Source organism: Poeciliopsis prolifica, unplaced genomic scaffold, assembly GCF_027474105.1.
Source record: "Poeciliopsis prolifica strain line A6 unplaced genomic scaffold, Auburn_PproV2 SCAFFOLD016, whole genome shotgun sequence".
Taxonomy (NCBI): Eukaryota; Metazoa; Chordata; class Actinopteri; order Cyprinodontiformes; family Poeciliidae; genus Poeciliopsis; species Poeciliopsis prolifica.
In genome coordinates this window covers 5047042-5066981 of record NW_026562391.1, presented here as the reverse complement: position 1 = coordinate 5066981, position 19940 = coordinate 5047042, and the positions used below count along the sequence as shown (strand labels likewise).

The following is a 19940-nucleotide window of genomic DNA, read 5'->3' as shown; positions in this document are numbered from 1 at the left end:
GTGATGTGTGGTTTAAATTCAACCAAAAGTTAGTAGCAATTATCTTAAGCTGAATTTTTTTAGCATGAGTTCCAGCTCTGTCTTGCAGTGAATAGTTTCCACTCTGGCTAATTAGAAAGTAGATCACAAGCCTTTTAGGCCATACCTCAACATCACTGCATCCTACATCTCAGGGAGGCAGCCGTTTACAGCCGTTGAGTGATGAGGAAGAAGGAGGTGAGGAAACACGAAGGCTTTTTACACCCACTCTCAGGAGACCACAAGACATTTGAGGTTTCCAGTCAATACATTCTTAAATGGGTATCAACGTCATTTCTTAGTTGCTGTTTCCACATGATTGGTTTCCGTTCTAGTGAAACTGTCAAAGACGCACTCTGCTTGGCCAGAAACAAAGGGATGCTAGAGTTTAGCTTCGAGAAAAGAAATGGAATCAGAGAGGGGAGAAGTTGTTGAGTGGAAGTAAAGAGTTGGCAAAGAAAGTGTTTGCATATCTTTACACATGGAAGCAAAACAAGTCAGGAAACCTCTCATTTGTATGTGGAAAAGATATGTTGGTCAAGTACTTTTTTTGCATACAAAAAGCAACCTCTTCTTAAAAACAAAAATAAATAAATAAGTCTACAAATTTGATCCACACTAATTCAAAGTTGTTCAAATGAATCTGCCCATCTCTCTGTTAATAACCCCAATCATTGAGCCAGGTGAGGTACAATGGGAAGCTGGTGGGCTGAACACATATTCATCCCATACTTTTCAGATTCTAATTAAAATAATTGATCCATTTTACTCACATAATTGTGCTCTTCTTTCTGTGTGTGTAAACATTTTTCAAGCACAGACCTCAGGCACTGATGGGTTAGGAGTGTCCTTTGGGTCCTTTTGACCCGATGACACCTGTCTCAATTGTAAAACAATCATTGCCTGGTTTAGAAATACCACAGTTAAGGGCTCAACAACATCAATTAGGGTGGTAAAAGTGGGTCACTTTCACAAAAAACACACCATGTGCTGCTTAAGCGCAGCAGGTTTGTTGAGCCATGTTTTATGGTCTAGTTTGACTTTAAAAATCTGATTTAAAAGAACTTTTTTTCTCTTAATAATTAGGTTGATGTGGCAGGGTTCAACCTGATGCCAAAGGCGCAATCTTTGTGTGATTGTGTTCACTGGACCCTGTTAAGGGTGGGGATGTTCACAACAGGAAGAGGACCCAAAATATAGGTCTGCCCAGAGTCCCACACAACTCCGCCCTGAGCCATTTCACATCGGGTGAAAGGCTTTTTCGTTTGCAGGTCGCTGTTGTTTCTCCACGCTCGAAAAACTAAGACTAAGGACCGAACCATCCGCGCCGGCTCCGCGGGGGTCACCTTTCCATCAAGCCGGCAGCCTAAAAAAATAAGATATCGACGTAAAAACACGACTCCAAACTCCACGAAGCCTACATTGGACATGTAAACAAGTAGACGTGGGTTTTGAATCAGTGTCAACCCTGCGTTGGTTTGTTTTAATCTCATTAAAAGTCAGTTGGATAATGGTTCCGCCCGCCGCTGGCACGGCGCTGCAGTTTTGACTGACGGGCTGTTTGAGCTGGTTGTCAAGTTAGCTGGTGGGTAAGTTAAACACCGGGCTCGGTTTAACTGGCAATTCCGCGCTTTATTTGAACCCCTCTTTGCTCTTTGACGCTTAAAATGCTGCTTAAAATGTGGTTTGAAACCGTGTCAGGTTAACGAGGAGACTAAAACGAGTCGTTGTCCGCCGCTGTTCGTTAGTCACAGTTCGGCCGAGTGGGCAACTCTTCCAACGGGCAGCAATCAGAGGAGAGTCGATGCTAAACGCGGTGAGGGTGGAGGAGGCTGTCCTGTGTTGGTGTCCGGAGCTCGGGGCCGAGTTTTCAGATTCACGCTGTTGAGTTGAACAGTTGTTCCTGTTCTGTGAAGGCAGGTTGTTCTACCCTCGGGTCAGAGTTCTTCTTCTGCTGTCTCTGTTCACAACAGGAACCGTTTGTTACATTCAGGTCACGATCTCTGAGAGACTCAACGGCAAAACCTATAATTTAGCGTCCCCTGCCCCGAGTGAGGGCAATTATATGTCTGGGACAGAGTTCAGCGTGGAGTTTAAACTGTAACTGGATTCCTGCATTGTTGTTTTTGGTAATTGTCAACAGATGCTTGGTTAGGATGCAACATCAGGGGGCTGGAGAGATAACTGTTTTATTCATTTTTTTTTTTTTCAAAACTGGCTTTTTGTGAGTATCTGTTTACACTCTAATAGAAGGATAATCCCATTGAGCTGTGTGTACTTGTCTTCAGATGTTGCAGCATGAAAGGATGTTGAGAAAGAAGATCATTAAAATACCTCTAATCTGTGTCATATCCACTCTTGAGTGTTTGTTTCTAATCGTGACGCTCCTGGGTCTTTATGTTGCTCAGTTTTCAATCTGTATTACGTATAATGTTCAGATTCAACATCTCAAGGAAACTTGTAAGTAGCTTTTTAGTGTTTAGATATTGAGGCTTTTAATAAAAAGGTAATGAAATACTCATCGTTTCCATCTGTATACCAGCTGTTAAAGTAATTGACAATAAAGTGTACGTTTCTATTATTATTCTTTAAAAATCAGCGATGCACTGATCAGGTTACTGCCGGTGATGCCGATATCCGTCTCCTCTTCTGTTAAACTGGTTCCAGTGCTAAGCTGGAGACATTAGCATAAGCAGAGCAACAGCTCACTCTTTCTCATCTTCATGTTGTGACATAAGTAGATCACTGTGCTGCACAGAGAGCTGAACTCAGATATTTGCTGAAATTCACAAGCATAATTTCCGACTCGGTTCTTTAACAGCGTCTGTCTTTGGATGCCGCCAGGGGATTTTGTGCTTTTAACTCCTGTTCTTCAACAGTGCTACAGATCCTTTGACTGTGGCTGTGAAGCTTTCAAAAGCACAACTTACTGCTAAAAATAACAATTAAGAATAAATCTCATTAACTGTTTGTGAACATACTGAGATAAATAATGTGTTGTGTAATTAAACCGTCTCCTTGCACTGTGATTATCCACAAAACGTGGGGGGAAAATGAACTCCGCTTAAGCACCAGAACCACTTTGGTAGAAATGCCCCATTAGGATACAGAATATGATATCCTTAGAGCAATTTCCAGTCAAAATTAATTCCTCAACTTTTAGGTAATAACTCTATAAACATCAGTCGAGAAAAGTTGTGAATTTTTAAATTGCAGTCTTGGAGTTTAGAGGCTGCGCGTTAGTCTAAGTTAGTCCTGTCGTTGTTTTGTCCGCCCTTCCCTCCTTGCTTTAGATTGCCTTCTCCAGAGTCATCTACTTGAGCCCCTTTAAGATCATCCAGTGACCTCCGTCATTTTTTTTTACACCGTGTCATCAGCTGTAATGTCCTGAAGAATGGTGAGCAGATTCAAACCCGAGTGTAATGAACTGTTTAAGACATTTGCTTGCACAGCTGGATCTGTTTGTAGTTTTTCTAAGAACTCTGGGAACTGATTGACTCTCTAGTTGCCGAAAGCGGTCAGAGTTTTACCACCAGGACAGATGACTTCTAACTCCTTCCTTTTCTTTAGCCCCAAGCTGCTGACTAAATTCCTTTTGGTTTCTGTTCTGGACAATAAACATACTTATGATGCAAGGGATTGATCTTTAGTCTACATTAATCCACTCAAATGGATGTTTTGCAACTTCCAAGAGTTTTTTTTTTTTACCCATCATCTTTGTCTGAATCCACCCTAAACTCAAAGCTGTTTTGTGGTCGACCACTCCTCTCTTTGTTTCAAGTGCATTTCATTTGGCAGAAGAAGAGCTCAACTTTGACTCATTGTTCTTGCACTGTGTCCCACTCAGTATTCGCCTCTAACTGCAGGGTCTCAAGAGGACTGAGCTGCACAGAAAACACTCGGAATAAAAAAAAAAGAAAAAAGTGCAACATGATACTAGGAAAAGACTGGTAATGGGAAAAGCCTTCTTGTGAGAGAGAGAGTAACAGGGGAAATCTGTTGGCTGTAGCTTGTTGGAATTGGTCTTTACATGGAAGAAAAACAAGCTTCAGAAGGACATTTTCAAACTGTTTGGATATATTCCTGCTGGATATTCAGAGCTCCACCAAAAGCATGTGCGCTGTGTGAATTTACTTACTGAGGACTCAACCAGAAACACCTTCACCGTGAGAAAAGGCTCCGGGTCTTTGTTTTATCTCACAACATCCATACGTAGCACATTGACGTAGCTGAGCACTGTGTGCATGTTGTCATTATGACAGGACAAGTTACTTTTTATATATAACAACCTGCGATTGGACACTTTAATAGGCTGTTTGTATTGGCTATCTTGGTGTGCAGTAGTGTTGAGTACAATGTGCAGGTCACACCTTGACCTGAGTATTTACTCACCCTGCTTTGCAAGACTTCTCTAAATCTATGAGATTGTGAGGACGTTTGTTTGCACCCTACCCCTCGCTAAGTGACCTCATACATTTTTTTATGAATGTTGTTCTGAGCTTTGACTGGACCGTTACAGGACAGAAATGCTGAAAGTCCAAATCTCTCTTCAGCTTTATATCAGACTCCCCCGCTGACTCCCAGATATTTTGACTCCAAACAGAATCAGTTCATATTTTCATCCACAATGACAAAACGTCTAGATCCTCCAGTAGTTATTCTGCGTTTTATGTTTGCTAAGAGCTGCGTACACCTGACACAACCTTTCTGGACCAGATGTTTGTAGTTAGAAAATAAATAGTTTCTAAGACCGTCAGTCTGGAATAGTTGCAAGATGTCTGATGAAAGGTCTTCAATTCATGTCTAAAATTAAGACCTTTAAACGCCTTAAATTCATTTTAAAAAGTAAGTTGAATGCTCTAAGAGCATATGTCGTGTATCTTAAGTTTTGAATTGACAGAACTATTTAATCTTGTTCATTCCATATGTCTGTGTGTTTTTTTTTTCTCACAGGACTTTTCTGTCAGGCAAAATATTGAGTTCCATCCAGACGATTGAGGCTACTGCTAATTAGCTGCTAATAGTAGTTTGCTAACTAGCCAGCTTCTTTTTGCGTCTAATATAGATAAGTGCAAATTTACCACCAGTTTACTGGATGCAGTTTGTACATTTCTGTGGAGATATTGGTCTTAAATTAAAAAGTTTGACATGTGAAGCTGTGAAATCTGCAAAGGAAACCTGCTGTGCTCTCTGTTGCTAGTTCATGTAAACAGGAAGTGGAGGAGGCATTCAAAGCATCAGCACACCAGAGTGTTCTGAAAGGCAGCAGATAGACCGGCTCTTCAAAAGGCCATAAATTTTAAACTTGGATGAGTCAGCTCCACTTCGGATAGTACCTTCAACAATAACTGGTCTTAAGTTCCGCCGTTTTCACAAAATAAATCTGAATTAGTTTATTATCATAATTCACCACCTAAACTAAACTGACTCTTCCAACATGAAGTCATTCACATTCATTCTCTTCAGATTTTTCTTTTTAAATTAAAATAGTATATTTTCCAGCTTTTTTTTTTTACATCTGGCAAAACACGTCGTTGAGATGCAGCTCCTTTTTGGAGCCTGATGCTAGACTAACACAAAGCATCGAATTGTGAAGTAGGAGAAAAATCACATCTTGTTTTTATTTGTATTTATTTATTTTAGAACTAAATTTGCACTATCCCCCCTTTACTCCAGCTCCCCAAAATCCTGTCCAACTTACTAACTGCCATCACCAGTCTTTGTAAAGACCAAAAAGTTATTGTAACGTTGAGTGTTAGTCCTCAGTTATTTAGGCCTGTTGTCTGTACAAACACTTTTTTTCTCCTTCTTTAAAGCATCTTTTGATAATGGTTCTTGTAGGGAGGTTTTATTGATGGTTAATTCACGTCTGGCCTCAGTTTTCTTGGATCTTAAATTCCTCACTAATGCTTAAGTTCACATCTGCGTTGGATTTGAGCAACAGGGCATATTCTGTCTGGATGTTTGATGAAACCTTTAATGGAGCAGTAACACCTAAGCAAAGCCAGATTTATAGCAGAGCGACTTATTCTGTCCAAATGTCCCACAAAAGAAACTCTTTCCAGTTGGCCGGTCTCTCATAAATATTCACTTCTGTGGTGGTGACTGCTGTTGTCAGCCACAATAGATCTATTATCAGTCTGGACAAAGTGACGTAGTCAATCATGACAAGACAGACCCATGAGTCATTATTAACGTCATTCTTATCACAGAGGACTGATGACGAGCAGCAGGGGCAAAAAAAATAAGATATTTACAGTTTTAAACCAATATCTACTTCCTTTAAGTGTTCACATATTTACTTTTGTTACTTCTGTTCCACAAAGATGTGGAGACACCAAAGGTGGTTGACGTGAAGTCGGTCTTTTCTGTTTTGTTTTTGTGTTGGTAAAACCAGTTGAGGACAAGCTGAGACACGACCGACGCGCTGGAGTGAAAAGAAGACTGTTGGCATTTTGTTCCCCCCCCTCGCTCTAGCGCACTTCAAGCACACATCCTCCTCTTAACATTTTTCCTCTTCCTACAGGTTAGAAAAAAACTGAACGCCATGCTGGGAGTGGAGTGCGGGTCCGATCAAGTGAGGCGTGACCACTCTTGAGATCCCGGGGGAGAGAGAAGAAGAATGGCTCACAATGTTAACTTTGACCTGAGTCACCCCAGCGTGGAAGCTGGACTGGAGTAAGCCTAATTATTGTTCTTTTTATTCATTTTGCCATTGAGTGTCTTTTTTCCTTTTCTCATGTTGGGTCTTGTTCATTCACGCTGTCTGCTGATGGAGCGTGTCTCAACAAAAACACCTGGGAGAAAGAAAAGTAAAGCAGGGACACATTGAACTCTGTCCTGGTGATCTGTTTTTAAAATCTAGTTCATTTTCCGGGTCTGGAAGAAATGCAGTTTTCACAACGTTATGTTTGAATGCGTTTCCTTCTTGTGGTCTCTGTATAGAGAAAAAAAAACAATAGACATCAATGGAAATAGACTTTTATTAACAAATGGAACTACAGATGGCCCTGTTTACAGTACATCAAGGAGGAGGACGACATAAACAATACTGTAATTATTGCGTTTTCCACCCAGGGGGTTTCTGATTTGTTGTATTTTATCTGCAGTATTTTCACTTTCTTCCTGTTTTTAAAGGACCAAGCAGTGTGTTCTGAAACATCTAGCCTGTGCTTAACTCACTGTATTTCACTTTTAATCCATGTGTTCCTCTGGTAGAAGCCCAGTAGACGAGGAAGTGGTTCATGATTCGTTCAACCAGCTGATTGCAGAAGAGAGTCAGAAGGGGGGACTACAGCATCAGCAGAAGAATCCAGAAGATGAGGGCCGAGGTACTCCATTATAGTTTATTCATGCAAAATGAGAAGGAAATTACCGGGAATGCAATTATTACTTTTGCTTTAAAATTGCAGTCCTGCTTGTGAATTTACAGATATGCCTAAACTTGACCAAAAGTGAAGACAAGAGAGCTGAAAAAACAACTGAAGTTGCTTTAGGGGAATGGCATTTTGCTTAAAACGCCAAACTTGTGCATCAGAGCATAAAACAGTGTCCAACCTGGAGGAATAATACAGGCCTTAACTTAACCTTCAGCTTTATGGTGCGTTCACACCATATACGTTTTGAGTTTCAGGCCCATGTGGTTTACATTTAAAGTCAACGTGGAGGCGCGTTGAGGGCCGTCACGGCGCGTTTTGAGCGTCAAGCACGGCGCGATTTGAACCGTTTGGACACGTCCGACACTCCACATAGACTTTGAATGTAAACCAGACGCGCCTGACGTTCACAACGCGTTTGGTGTGAACGCACCATTAGGTTTTCAGTTCATTCAAGTCTAAGATTCTTATTGTTTCACAGTCTTGAAGCAAAAACAAATTCCTGCATAAACTTGTTTTTGGTGGGTCAGAAGAAATGTGTCCTCCACAACTGAATATCATCCGTGTTTTCTGCCCGGATGATGTTTGTAGCAAGAGTCTTAAACCCATCCGCTTTCTGTCACCCAAAAGCATCCACACATCCATTCAATATATTTCACCAAAAAAACAGTTCTTTTTGTACGTAATGAAAGCATTCTTTCGTGCAATTACCCTGACAGACTTCTTCATTCTGACTAATATTATTTTATATATTTGCTCTTTCAAAATCAAAAGTCTTCTTTTCCCAGTGTTGCGTAGCAGTCCGCTCATTGTGTGCATGCGTGTGTCTACTCTGGCAGACAATGTGGCGTATTTGTTGCCCTCTGAGAATCGGGAACGGAGGATTGGAAGTGATGAAACGGACGCTCTCCTCAGGGATCGCTTGTCTTCAGCCACCCTGAAGATCCTCTCTTCCATGCCGAGCCGCACCATCGGTCAGTACTGGTTAAATAAGTTCGGAACAACGGGAGTTTTTTTTAGTTCCTCTGACAACCTGAGAAGACACTGTTCTCACATCCCTGATTGTAAATAGCCTTTCTGAAACTGTCTCCTCAGCAGCATTTAAATGTGGAACAAAGTGTTGATGTTTGTAGCAAGAGTCTTAAAGCCTCAGTATGGCGAAATCTGACAAAGATTTAATGGCTGTGCGTTTTTTTTTACTTTTTATTGTATACGGTTGTTGTTTGTAAGCATACATTAAGAAGTGCTGTGTATCGCCCAACCCAGCCAGTGATGAGTTTCTTCTCACTCCTTTGCTTAATTCACTATAAGCACTCAAGTTGGCATCGCTGGTGCCACAAGCTATATACATTTAAGAAAAGAGTGGATGTGTTGCAATTGAGTTTAAGGAGGAAGCAGTCTGAGGAAGGTCAGCTGGTGCAACATGTTTTCAGAGATGGTTTCATAGATACGTTGGTTTGCTTCTAAAACCAACAAAATGATCACATTGTGTCACATGTTACAATTTATCTTGTGATCATTAGGTTTGGTTCCTCCGGCTTTTTTATTTTTGTGTATTCTACAGCCTCATCTAAGTAATTGATGATATAGTCCAGTTTCAGTAATTCAATTCAGGGAGTTAACCTTGGATTATGAAATATAGATTTATTAAACTTATATTTTATTAATTTATGATCTTCTGGGCCATTGTTATTCAACGTCAAAGCAACCTTATGTGCCATATTGATTCAAGGACTCCTCAGACAGCTAATGAGTGTCTAAGCTGCACAGCAGGAAGACATTTCTGTATCAAAAATATCTTTCTATTGGCCTGATCAAAAATAACTGGGAAGTGATTTTCATCTTGATATAAAAATGATAAATTTTACTATCTGGATTGAAAAATTGAAGAAAATTGACCTGAGCTCAGTCATCTCAGGACGTTCAAGAACATCTCATTAAAATATTCAAACCAAGGAGACTAATTTGTCAGAATAAAAGCTCTTTCACTTTTGATGAAGCTCACGTTGATGTATTATCATTATTATTGGTCTGACTTAATATTCTACATGTATCCCAAATGTGTTTCTTTCATGATCTGTAAGCTGAAAATCGTCATAAAGGTTTGCTAGCGTCAGTCTCTGCAGTTCATCTATGAAATGTTTCACTTATGGAATATAGTTACTAAGATAAATGAATGTTTTAACAATAATCTCATGTTTTATGCGGTTTGAGCTCTGGGAGTTTCCCTGGAGACATCTTTCTGACACGCACCAGTGGGAAATGGACCTTGAATAGCCCCAGAGTTCTGGGGGAGATTTCCCTCAACGGTCATGGAAACGGCTCGCTGTCCCTCCGGAGGAGCAAGACGAGCTTAATTTAACACATGGGAGAAATCAGACATTCTTGGTTGACCGTGTTGCTTCCCTTTCTACTTACATAAGCATTCCATAGAATGGAATGCCAAATGAAATTCCAGGCAGACCAGAATTCTTTTTTATTTTTTTTAATATTGTTGCAAATGTGAGATGACTTTGGTTGAAGCACGATTTTCATCCTCCAGGCCGTAGCCGGGGAGCCATCATCTCTCAGTACTTCAATAGGACCAGGGAGCTTCGGAGACGCACGCAGAAACGAGCGTCCATCAAAGACTTCTCTCGCTCCTCCAGACCCAGCTTACGAGGCTACGGCGTGGAGATGGACACTACAGACTCAGCAGGTGCAGAAATGTCTCCACTGATTAAACCGTTTGCCAGAAATAAAGCATAACCTGTAAAATGGCCCTGCTGGATGTGTTGCAGAAAACAGGCAGGAGCGATTGATCAAAAACCTGCAGGACTTGTTGGCGGCTGACCGAATGAGGATGCTCAAAGAAATGCCTCTGAATTTGTCTGAGAAAAAATACTTGAGGTACATTATTATTGTTGGTTTTGCTTTTATCGCTCCGTTATCTTGCTGATAAATCTGTATAATTTTCACGTCTGTCTCTCATCAGGAGGTTGACGTTGGAAAAGACTAAGCAAACGCATTCCAGCGATGATCTTCCCTGTTGCAGTTATCTGAAATTTCACATCATTTTAGTAAGTAACCTTATTAAAAATAAAATTGTTACGTTTGTTAGATATAACCTCAATGTATACCTGGTGACCTACATATAGCATCTTGCAAACGTATTCATACCAATTTTACTTCACATTTTTTCAATTTACTTTAACTAACTTCACTATATTCCTCTGAACTTTTACTTGGTAGACCAACCGAAAGTAATTCGCACTTATGAAAAGGAAACGGTCTGATAAATTTAGGGTGTTAAGTTTGTAACTAGTGTATCTAGTGAGTGTTTCTGTCATCTTTGTCCTTCTAGACACTAGCACTTTTGCCCATTCGTCTTTGCAAAATGACTCGAACTCTTTCCAAAGATTCTCATTCATCCGGATTTAAATCTGGACTTTGACTGGACTGTTTTAACACACGAACATGCATTGAGCTGTTGTTTCATCATAGCTCTGACTGTGTTTGGGGTCATTGTACTGTTGCACTTTTTCCCATCGCGCCTGGCTAGTTTCCTGTCCATTCTGAAGGATGGTGGGTGTGAAATGGTAAGTTCCATTACATGTAGTGTTTTGCATGCCGGCCTGAGGCCCTTTTTTCGAGCAACAAACTTTCACAGCTCAATCCCTCTGAAAGAAGATGCTCATATTAAGAATGCACACTATTGATATATCCATAATTTATGTTCCTCTAAACTGCTTGCTGAACAGTGTGTGGTTTATGTGGCCTAATAAGAGTGTGTGTTGGTGCAAGATGCTGCTGTGTGGTTCACTCCTACAGCAGAAGATTCACTTTGAATCTTCAGTGGCGAAAGCATAGCTCTCGCTATCAGGTCATGAAATGAGTTGCTGTGCTCCATCAACCTCATTTGTTCGCTACGATCGTTTTCAAATTAAAAATTATCTGCATGAAAAGGCGACTCTTTATTGATTCAGTTTTCTTGGCATTTTATGCATTACTATTAATTCTGCATTTGATAACAATAGCAAAAGGGGAAAATCAAGGCAGATATCCAATACACAGACAACCAACAGGCTGAATAATTGTAAATTCCTGCATAATCTGCTATGTATAAAACACTGGACAACTTACTACTCGGGTTTTTATCAGTAAACTACATCAGAATATGAGATTTTACTGTTGAAGATAAGAGTTGTCAATGTTAAGAGGTGAAGGGAAAATAAAGCCCACAAGATGATGGCCAATGCAAAAATATTCTACAACCTTTCCAAAAATATTTACCTTCTACACACAATGTATGAAGAAATGCTCTGAAAACAGGAAAAGAATGTGACATCTTTCCCTCATATTTAAATTACTTCTCGTGGTTTGCCATCGGATGTCAGTGGGTGTCCTCTGTCGGTGCTGCTGTCAGCCCAGCTCAGTTGCTCTGCTGCCCAAGCAGTCGGGAGCTTTGACTCACAAAACCACAAGCATGCGCACTCTGTCTTAAATCTCAACGCTGATTCAACTTGCCTCTGTTTCTCTATCTCCTCTCAGGCCTTCAGGAGCAGCTGGTACAGCTGTTTATCCTTCCTGCACTCCCTGCACCTGTGGCAAATGCCGCTCAAGAGAGTCAGCGGGCGCTTCGGCTCCGGGGTCCTCTCCTACTTCCAGTTCCTCGAGACTCTCCTCTACTTCAACGCGTTCCTTTTCCTGGTCTTGGGTACGTTCTTGGTGTTTCCACAGGCGGTGTACCCCCCAGAGCGGCATGAAAACAGAATTTCCTTCACTGGACTGGAGCTCTTCACCGGAGGGGTAAGCAGTTCGAAGGAGCATTCGCCAAACCTTTCATTAGTTCGCTATAGTCATTTCAGTTATCGGCTATATCGTTTCTTCCTGCCTTTTTTTCTTACTGTTGATGATACTGAATGACACTGAATGAAAAAAGTCTCAACTTCGGGGCTCTCCACTGACCCTCCCTTCCGTATTTCCTTAGTGTAATGCCCAGCGCGCGCTGCACGATCTTATGTCGCGGATTGTCGGCCCATTATCAAAACACATTAGCCGACAGAACCCTAGCTATAACGGTTCGATCGAACCGTGTGGTGTCCAACAATGGACACAAAATATTAAGTCCAGTTCACTAATTTTGAAACCAGGCATTAATCAAGTCCTCACTACAATCTACCTGCAATGCATGTGGCCAGTGTCAGTCTGACTGAATGAAAATCATTATAACCTATTTCTGTCACGTTAACGAAGAACAACTGAAAAGTTACCGGGTTTTCTGGTAGAAATTTCGCTCCAACTCCTCCCCTAGTTATTTATATTTTCTTTGCACGAACTGTTGAATAAACATTCATGTTGTTTCCGATGTCTGCTGGACTTCGGGTTGCGTCGTGTCAGCTGTTCGGGATTCCCTCCGTGTTTCCCCTCAGAAAGCACGAGGAGAATCCGCGCTGATTGGCTACCGGTCACATTCAACAAGCTGCGTTCAGCTCCCAGTCTGGATAAATCCTTGATTTAGATCGGAGCGGCCATGACGATCTACTGTGACACACAAGGGACAGTCTTAGAACGAGTAACGTTCTAAGATTGTCGTTCGGAGTAAAAAATCCTGTAGTGTGAACTATTGCATCAGGCAGTCGGATTCTTCTCTATTTAAATCTGATTATTACTGAAGGGCAATATATACTATACAGACTTCATAATCTGCACTCTTTTGGTGGAATGCAGTGTTTATTTTCACTTTGGCTTTATGTTGTTTAGTTTTTATTCAAGTACATTTATTGTTAATAGAGACTGAGAATCTATTTTATTTTTGGTTGTTTTATTTATTTTGTGTATCAGTCCCAGTGTTAAATGTTCTTTTGAAAGTAAAGTGCATCTATCTTTGGCAGGAAATCCCATGTATTATTACATAATTTCCATTAAATCAATGAAAAAAGGTCTTCAAACAATATTATTATCGCAATAATTTTTGAGACAATTTATCGCCCAGCAAAATCTGTTATTGTGACAGGCCTAGTTCGCGAGCTTTAGGTCTTCACTTAGCTTGTATGGACTCACTAAGCTCCACAGACAGCTACAACTAACAGACTTATTAATCATTTCAGCAGCGCAGACTTCCTTGTTAAGTAAAGTGATTATTTCCCAGAGGTTCCACCCTGACACATAATTGATATCGCAAGATCAGTTGAGGATTGTAGCACTGACGTGTCTGAAAGGATTCAGCAGGGGTGCTGCATTTCTTTGAAACCTAAAATAAGTTGAAAACGTACAACTGGAGCTGGATTTGTGAAATATTTTGGCACATAAAGTAAACTCCTCTGACATTTTCCTTTTAAATCGGTGAATATTTAGTTGATGACAGCGTTGACTCTGGAGCTAATTTAACTAAAATTTACACTGAGGTCAGCTGATTTTTGTTTCCTTAATGTATTTGAGCGTAAGCAGTGTAATACGTTGATGCTTATGGTATGGTTATCTCATCAAAGTGTAAAATGTCCTGTGTTGATCAGAAATCTCCTATTTGAGCCAGTGGAAACATTGTGAGTTAAATCCATTTATGTACATGAATAAAACCATTTATGTCCTTTTTTGAAATGTGCCTGGCCATGTTTTTGCAGGTAGATTTTTCTTCGCAAATTGTTTTGCTTTCAGTTTAATCACTCTGAGCAAAAGTAAAACTTGAACGTTTCTGTCTGAATCACATTTGTTCTGACTTAGGGCTCCTTCTCCGACACCCTGCTGTACTATGGATACTACAGTAACCACACACTGCCGAGCTGTTCCAAGAGTAACACCTCCAGTCCTTCAGGACCGAAGTGTGACTCAAATTCCCTGTCCTACAACATGCCGCTTGCATATTTCTTCACAATCGGACTGTCCTTCTTCTTCACATGTGTCATCCTTGTGTACAGGTGAGGTTTTCTGAATGAAATATTGGGAATTTAGCTTTTAAATTAACACAGAGACTTGAATACTTACATTTTGTTTCCCCAAAGTATGTCAAAGTCGTTTGGTCAGAGCTTCAGGATAGACAAGTCTAACGGCATGTTGGCCATGAAGGTCTTCTGCTCGTGGGACTTTATGGTCATCAAGAGAAGCTCGGTCAAGCTGCTGTCTGAAAACATCTGCACCCAGCTCAAGGTACATGCAAACTCACTTTGTTGGTAAAAATCACCTCCTTCTCCGTCCTCCCTTCACGCTGTCATTTAAAGGGAGTGTGATGATCCGGCACATTCTTCTTCGGCCTCCGTCACCGTTTCCTTTTCTCGCTTTGTTTTGGATGTTGATATTTCACCACTCCCAACTTCGTCTCCCTGTAGGAGCTGCTGGGAGACGTACTTCACAAGCGCCATAAGAGAACAATCTCAGAAAGGTTGATCAAACTGATTTTTCATGGCCTGGGTTGGATGTGCTGCCTTGGGGCTACCGCTGGATGCGTGGCCGGGATTTACTACTTCTCAGATTATATGCACAAAAAAGTAAGATTGAGTGGATTTGCTTTTTGTGTGTGTGTGTGTACACAGGATGTTTTTGTTTCACTGTGCCACTTCTGTTATGTAGGCAAGTCAGTCATGCAAACTGATGATTATCATTATTTACTGTTTTATTGGTACTGCCCCCAACTGGTTGGATGAAGGATATATTTAAATGTTTTGGCAATTTAATTAGGCTGACTTACAGCAGTTAACTTTCACATTTTGCGTGTGTTTCATTAAGGTTTTATATGACAAAAACAAAATGCAGCATAATTGTCAAGTCGACAAAGCTTGGCTTTATAGTTTGTTTATGAACAAAAATCTGGAGAGTCTAAATTAATAATTTAGAATATCTTTCACTACTGTTACAATGGGAACTGTTTTGGTGTTTATCATCTAGATTCTAGAAGGAGGTTATTCTTCCTTCCAAAATAGCTCAGACTATTGGTTTTTATTATAAGCTGGACTTTGATTTAAACCCATAGCATAATGCTGCCATCATCATGGTGTGAAATCCCAGTTTGCCACTACACCTGCTGCCAAGAAGTCCAATTTTGGTCTCATTTCACCTAAAGCTTGTACCATTTACCTTCCCTCCTCCCACAACTTTGTGTTGAGTTGACGTAGGCGGCTGCAATGTAACAGAAGGTGAAATTGTGGACACTATATGTCACGTTAGCTTTGACCTGTAATCAAAACTAGTAACTCAGATCCGTAAACAGTTGTGTAAAACTTTTTTTAACAGATGAATCTGAATGACAATGAGACTAATACCTGGTAGTAACTTTCTCCATCTCATCAGCCTTTCTACAAAAAGCAGCAGGGAAGTTTACAAAATGATTCCGGGGATCCAGGGCTATTAAAAGAAGCCAACTTCTTGGTGCTGCCTATCCTCGTCTCCTTCATCAACTCGACGTTACCGATGCTCTTCCAGCTCATATCCTGGATGGAGAAGTACGATTCTCCATCTCTGCACACGTTTGTTTCACTCAGTCGGTAAGAGCAGTGGGATTCTTGTCGAATCATATCACAACTGTTTCAGTGCTAAACAGTGCGGCATATTTGGATCCGTCTTTTGTCTGTGTTTTATAGAAACCTGATATTAAAAGTGAGCGTGCTCGGAGTCCTCTGCTTCCATTGGTTGACACGGGTGGCTGGCAGCGGCGATGAAAACAAGGTAATTTTATCGGAGAGGGATTGCTTCCAAGAAGGACGATCCTTTTGTTTCTTCTTGCAGAGGAATGCGTTGCTTATCTTGTGTAATTTCTGTTACGTAGACATTCAAGTGCTGGGAGAGTTTTGTTGGTCAGGAGCTTTATCGCTTCCTAATCATCGACTTCATCTTCACTCTGCTGAATACGCTGTTTGGAGAGCTGCTTTGGAGGTGGGTCGATTGTTAACAGCTGAATTTTCTTAATGCTGCTTTTTAAAGCATACCACATTAAGGCAACCCTTATAATCCAAAAACCTCCTGCTGAATATTTTATTAGAGTTGCAAAAAGCACACATGGAGGGTGGAGGTGTTCTCCTCTCTGCAAATCATCCAAACGGCTGTTCGTATGAAGGTCATACGAACAAATTGATATTTTATGAACCCAACCTGCCAGAAGAAACCGTGATTTAAGAAAGTTTGTCTATCAGTTAGGAGAGCATCGCCAGTTTCTGAAATTGTAGAGCGACATGAGCTGGTTAGCACATGAAGCTAACCAGATTCATGTGGCCAAACACGTAAAAAGTAAAATAAAATTAAGAAAGTTAACTAACTGTTGATCACAATATCATTGTACATCGTTGTTACCAGAATCCTTTGCTGCAAATGATCAAGCATGCCTGAAATGAATGGTGCATTCTGGGCAATTAATGTTTCTTTTCTTTTTTTTAAAGGAACTAAATTATTAGTTTATTTCTAATATCGTATAAAAAGGCTTAGATGAAAAAGCTGCAGAATGTGGCAATTTGTTTATTAGAACAGATGATCAATAACTAAAACTAATAGCTATCTGAAGCCCTAAATATAATATTGATTATCACAAGCCATAGTAATGTTATCTGTTACATTTGTTGTCTTAATTGGGATAAATTGAAGCCAAAAGTTGAATAAGCAGCTTAACTTGGTGGCAGTTTTCAGCGCTGCGGTGGCACTCGCTAACTTTACATTAGCTACACCTCTCTTTGCTTCTCTGCAGGTTATTCTCTGACAAAGTGCTCAAGCGGAACAGAAGACCGGGGTTTGATATCGGCAAGAATGTCCTGGACCTCATCTATGGACAGACGTTAGCCTGGTACCGACCGTGTTGCTAGCAGACATCCATGTAAACACACACAGAGTGCTGGGACGGTGGTGACTGTGGTCCGTTTGCTTCTGTCCAGGTTGGGTCTTCTCTTCGCTCCTCTCCTGCCTGCTGTGCAGATCCTCAAACTGCTGCTGCTCTTCTACATTAAGATGGTATCAAACCTTTTGACCTTTCACATTTGTTTGGTATGAGTCTGGGGCTGAAACGATTCATCGCCATCAATTGATTATTTGAAATAACCATCGACTTCATTTAGTCATCGATTAATTGGCAGAATGGCAGCTTTTTAGATTACTAACACAATCATTAGTCGCAGCCCTGTGTTGCACAGCATCCATGCTTCTCACACACTCAGCTCTCAGTTTTCCCAGGTGACCTCTGACCCCTCTGATCATCTGTGTTTGTGTCTTTCCTTCCCACAGAGCAGTGTGATGATGAACTGTCAGGCCCCCAGGAGGGCATACAGAGTCAGCCAGATGACCACCATCTTCATCACCCTCCTGTGCTTCCCCTCCTTCCTCGGTGCCTCCGTGTGCGTCACGTACACCATGTGGAGGTACGGTGACCCGACTCGAGATGGAGCCGTCTTTATCGCCGCTGACAACGCACGCCGTATTATCTATCAGTGCTCACTGATGAAGCCCAGAATAGGGACTAACATTACAGTTCTTACTGATTTTATTCAAACATCCAGGTGTGGAAATCATATAAACAGCAAGTAGTTGCCACAAAACTTACCTCTGAGCAGCACTTCAAGGTTTTTAAGGTTAGCCCTCAATTAGAGTAGGAAAATATTTGCTTTAAAATTGCTAAAATTCTTCTTCTCCGATATAGCAGCTGGTGCTAATAAAATGTTACCGTAATCAGCCATTATTTATAAGGCAGAGGTCCAGTCGCCTTGAAGAAAGGGTGGTTAAGGAAATCCAGCAAGTCTCACATCTGGGTCCTAAAGAAGATTCCACAAATAAAAATAAAAAAACTGCCCCAAATCAAACATGGAACCGCCTGTCCATTAATTCAGGAGCGATTTGGTGATGGACCATGGATTTCCCTTAACAATGGTGCAGCGTGTCACAAGCACAAAAGTGATGGCAATAAAAATCTGAGATTAAAGGAAGGATATTTTGGACAACCTGCAAAAATGCAAGAAAATAAACAGAAAGAAAACATAAAAATGGTGACAAACTCTAAGCAACAATGACAGTCAAACCAACCTTTGTCTCAAAAGAGACTGTCGTTTCTGTGGTAACGGTAATACGTGTGTAAATGCAGAAAAATGGAAACATGTAGTCATTACGCTTTCTGCCTTTTTGTTCCGTCTTCAGGCTCCCGTCCTCAGAGTCATGCGGTCCTTTCCGTGGGAGCAAAACCATGATCCAGGTGGGGAAACAAAGGATTGCTGAGCTGGTTGAAGAAAACCCCAAATTGTACTTTCTGGCTGAAGCTCACACCGCTTTGGTGGAAAATCCCCTTTTCCTGTTTGTGGCAGCAGCCGTCTTTCTGTGAGTTCTCACACACACTCACACACAGACACATTTAAGAACCACGGCGTAGCAGGACGATGCAGGCGAACAGAACATACTGTTTAAACGTACATTTCTAACGCGCTGTAATTATGCAGGTTGTCTAATTACACTCTACATGTTTGGGACTTTCTGTCTTTTTCTTCCCAGGATAATAATTTACTTCCAGAGTCAGGTGGTGGACGGCCAAAGGAAGATCATCACTTTACTGCAGGAGCAGATAGAAAACGTAAGCGCTTTGCTTGTTCTCAGTCCGGTTCATTAGAAAGACAGTGAGCGGTCCAGACTCACTCATGCTCCCCGTTTTCTTTCCTTGCTCTGCTCAGGAGGGAGAAGACAAAAAGTTCCTAATTACTCGGCTTCAGAACGTCCATGAGCGCAAACGGAAACTGCGGAGAAAACAGGTCAGAGAGCAGGTCATTAAATAATTAATTTGCTGTTGCTGCTGTCAGGCACATTTCGACTGCGGATTCCCGAACATTTAATTTCCTCGAATCGTCCCTAATTAGTTGGCAGGATGGGAGAAAAATAAAAGCCTACTGAAAATGATCTCAGCGTTTTCAGCCTTGTTACACATTCAGCTGTGAGTAATAGTGATGCGGTTGGTTTATCAGCTCCAGATTGCTCATGCGCTGGGATCGACCACTTTACAATTATTATGGCACCTCCTGCTGAATACAGAAATGAACTTCCTGTTGCTCCTCTGATTTTGCTCACGCTTTCTGTTTTTCGCCGTCGCAGGACTCTGGATGTTAAGGCCGCTGAGCTTCTGGAAGATGAGCTTCCTCAATTGTCTGAGGAATCTTCAGCCACTGGGTTTGCAGCTGAGACAATGAACTTCATTCAGCGCCAGAAGATCAATGCAGCTGTTTATATGGAGCAAACTGGCAGGACGAAACCACTGGTAAAAAAAGAACAACGAAAACATTTCATAGAATCGACTTGATGCTTTGTCTGCACATCGTTACTCCCGAATAACGTACAGTCACGACAGACTTATGTGTCGGAGGACTTTTTTGATCTGGATGTTGCGAACTGAGCAAAATCCAGATCATTTTGTATTTAAAGCAGAAATATTTAGATTTCATCTCCTTTTAAAGAAGCACTTTTTCTACTAACTGTGAACTATTTTCTGTTCATCATCCAGATATTTCATTAATGTGTCATTGGTAAACTTTGGGTTTTCTGGGTGTGTTGGTGTAAATAAAAAAATTTTTCAGTGAAATTTTCACTCTGTTTTTGTAAGTAAATTACATTTTACTACATCGC

At 41.0% G+C, this 19940-nt stretch overlaps 1 protein-coding gene across 2 annotated transcripts; it reads left to right on the top strand.

Moving 5' to 3' along the window:
• The first annotated feature begins 1522 nt into the window (after positions 1 to 1522).
• tmc6b (transmembrane channel-like 6b) lies at positions 1523 to 19934 on the top strand. 2 transcript variants are annotated; one of them, XM_055041062.1, is made up of 21 exons: positions 1523 to 1607; positions 6545 to 6696; positions 7237 to 7349; positions 8234 to 8368; positions 9937 to 10092; positions 10175 to 10283; positions 10369 to 10453; positions 11925 to 12182; positions 14097 to 14290; positions 14375 to 14519; positions 14699 to 14857; positions 15657 to 15850; positions 15947 to 16031; positions 16132 to 16238; positions 17041 to 17136; positions 17225 to 17300; positions 17571 to 17704; positions 18474 to 18650; positions 18822 to 18900; positions 18998 to 19075; positions 19413 to 19934. In XM_055041062.1, the coding sequence occupies exons 2-21, from the start codon at positions 6641 to 6643 to the stop codon at positions 19425 to 19427; spliced, it is 2451 nt and encodes an 816-aa protein (XP_054897037.1). In that variant the 5' UTR covers positions 1523 to 1607; positions 6545 to 6640; the 3' UTR covers positions 19428 to 19934. The 2 variants fall into 2 exon arrangements, with proteins under 2 accessions (XP_054897037.1, XP_054897038.1); XM_055041063.1 differs by having other exon boundaries at positions 1539 to 1603.
• The last annotated feature ends 6 nt before the right edge of the window (positions 19935 to 19940 follow it).

Excerpts from the sequence above, each read along its gene's own strand:
- tmc6b (XM_055041062.1), top strand. The coding sequence starts at position 6,641 with ATGGCTCACAATGTTAACTTTGACCTGAGTCACCCCAGCGTGGAAGCT. Across the intron at positions 14,858-15,656 it reads CAGATTATATGCACAAAAAA|CCTTTCTACAAAAAGCAGCA; the intron begins GTAAGATTGAGT and ends CCATCTCATCAG. Across the intron at positions 18,901-18,997 it reads TGCAGGAGCAGATAGAAAAC|GAGGGAGAAGACAAAAAGTT; the intron begins GTAAGCGCTTTG and ends TGCTCTGCTCAG.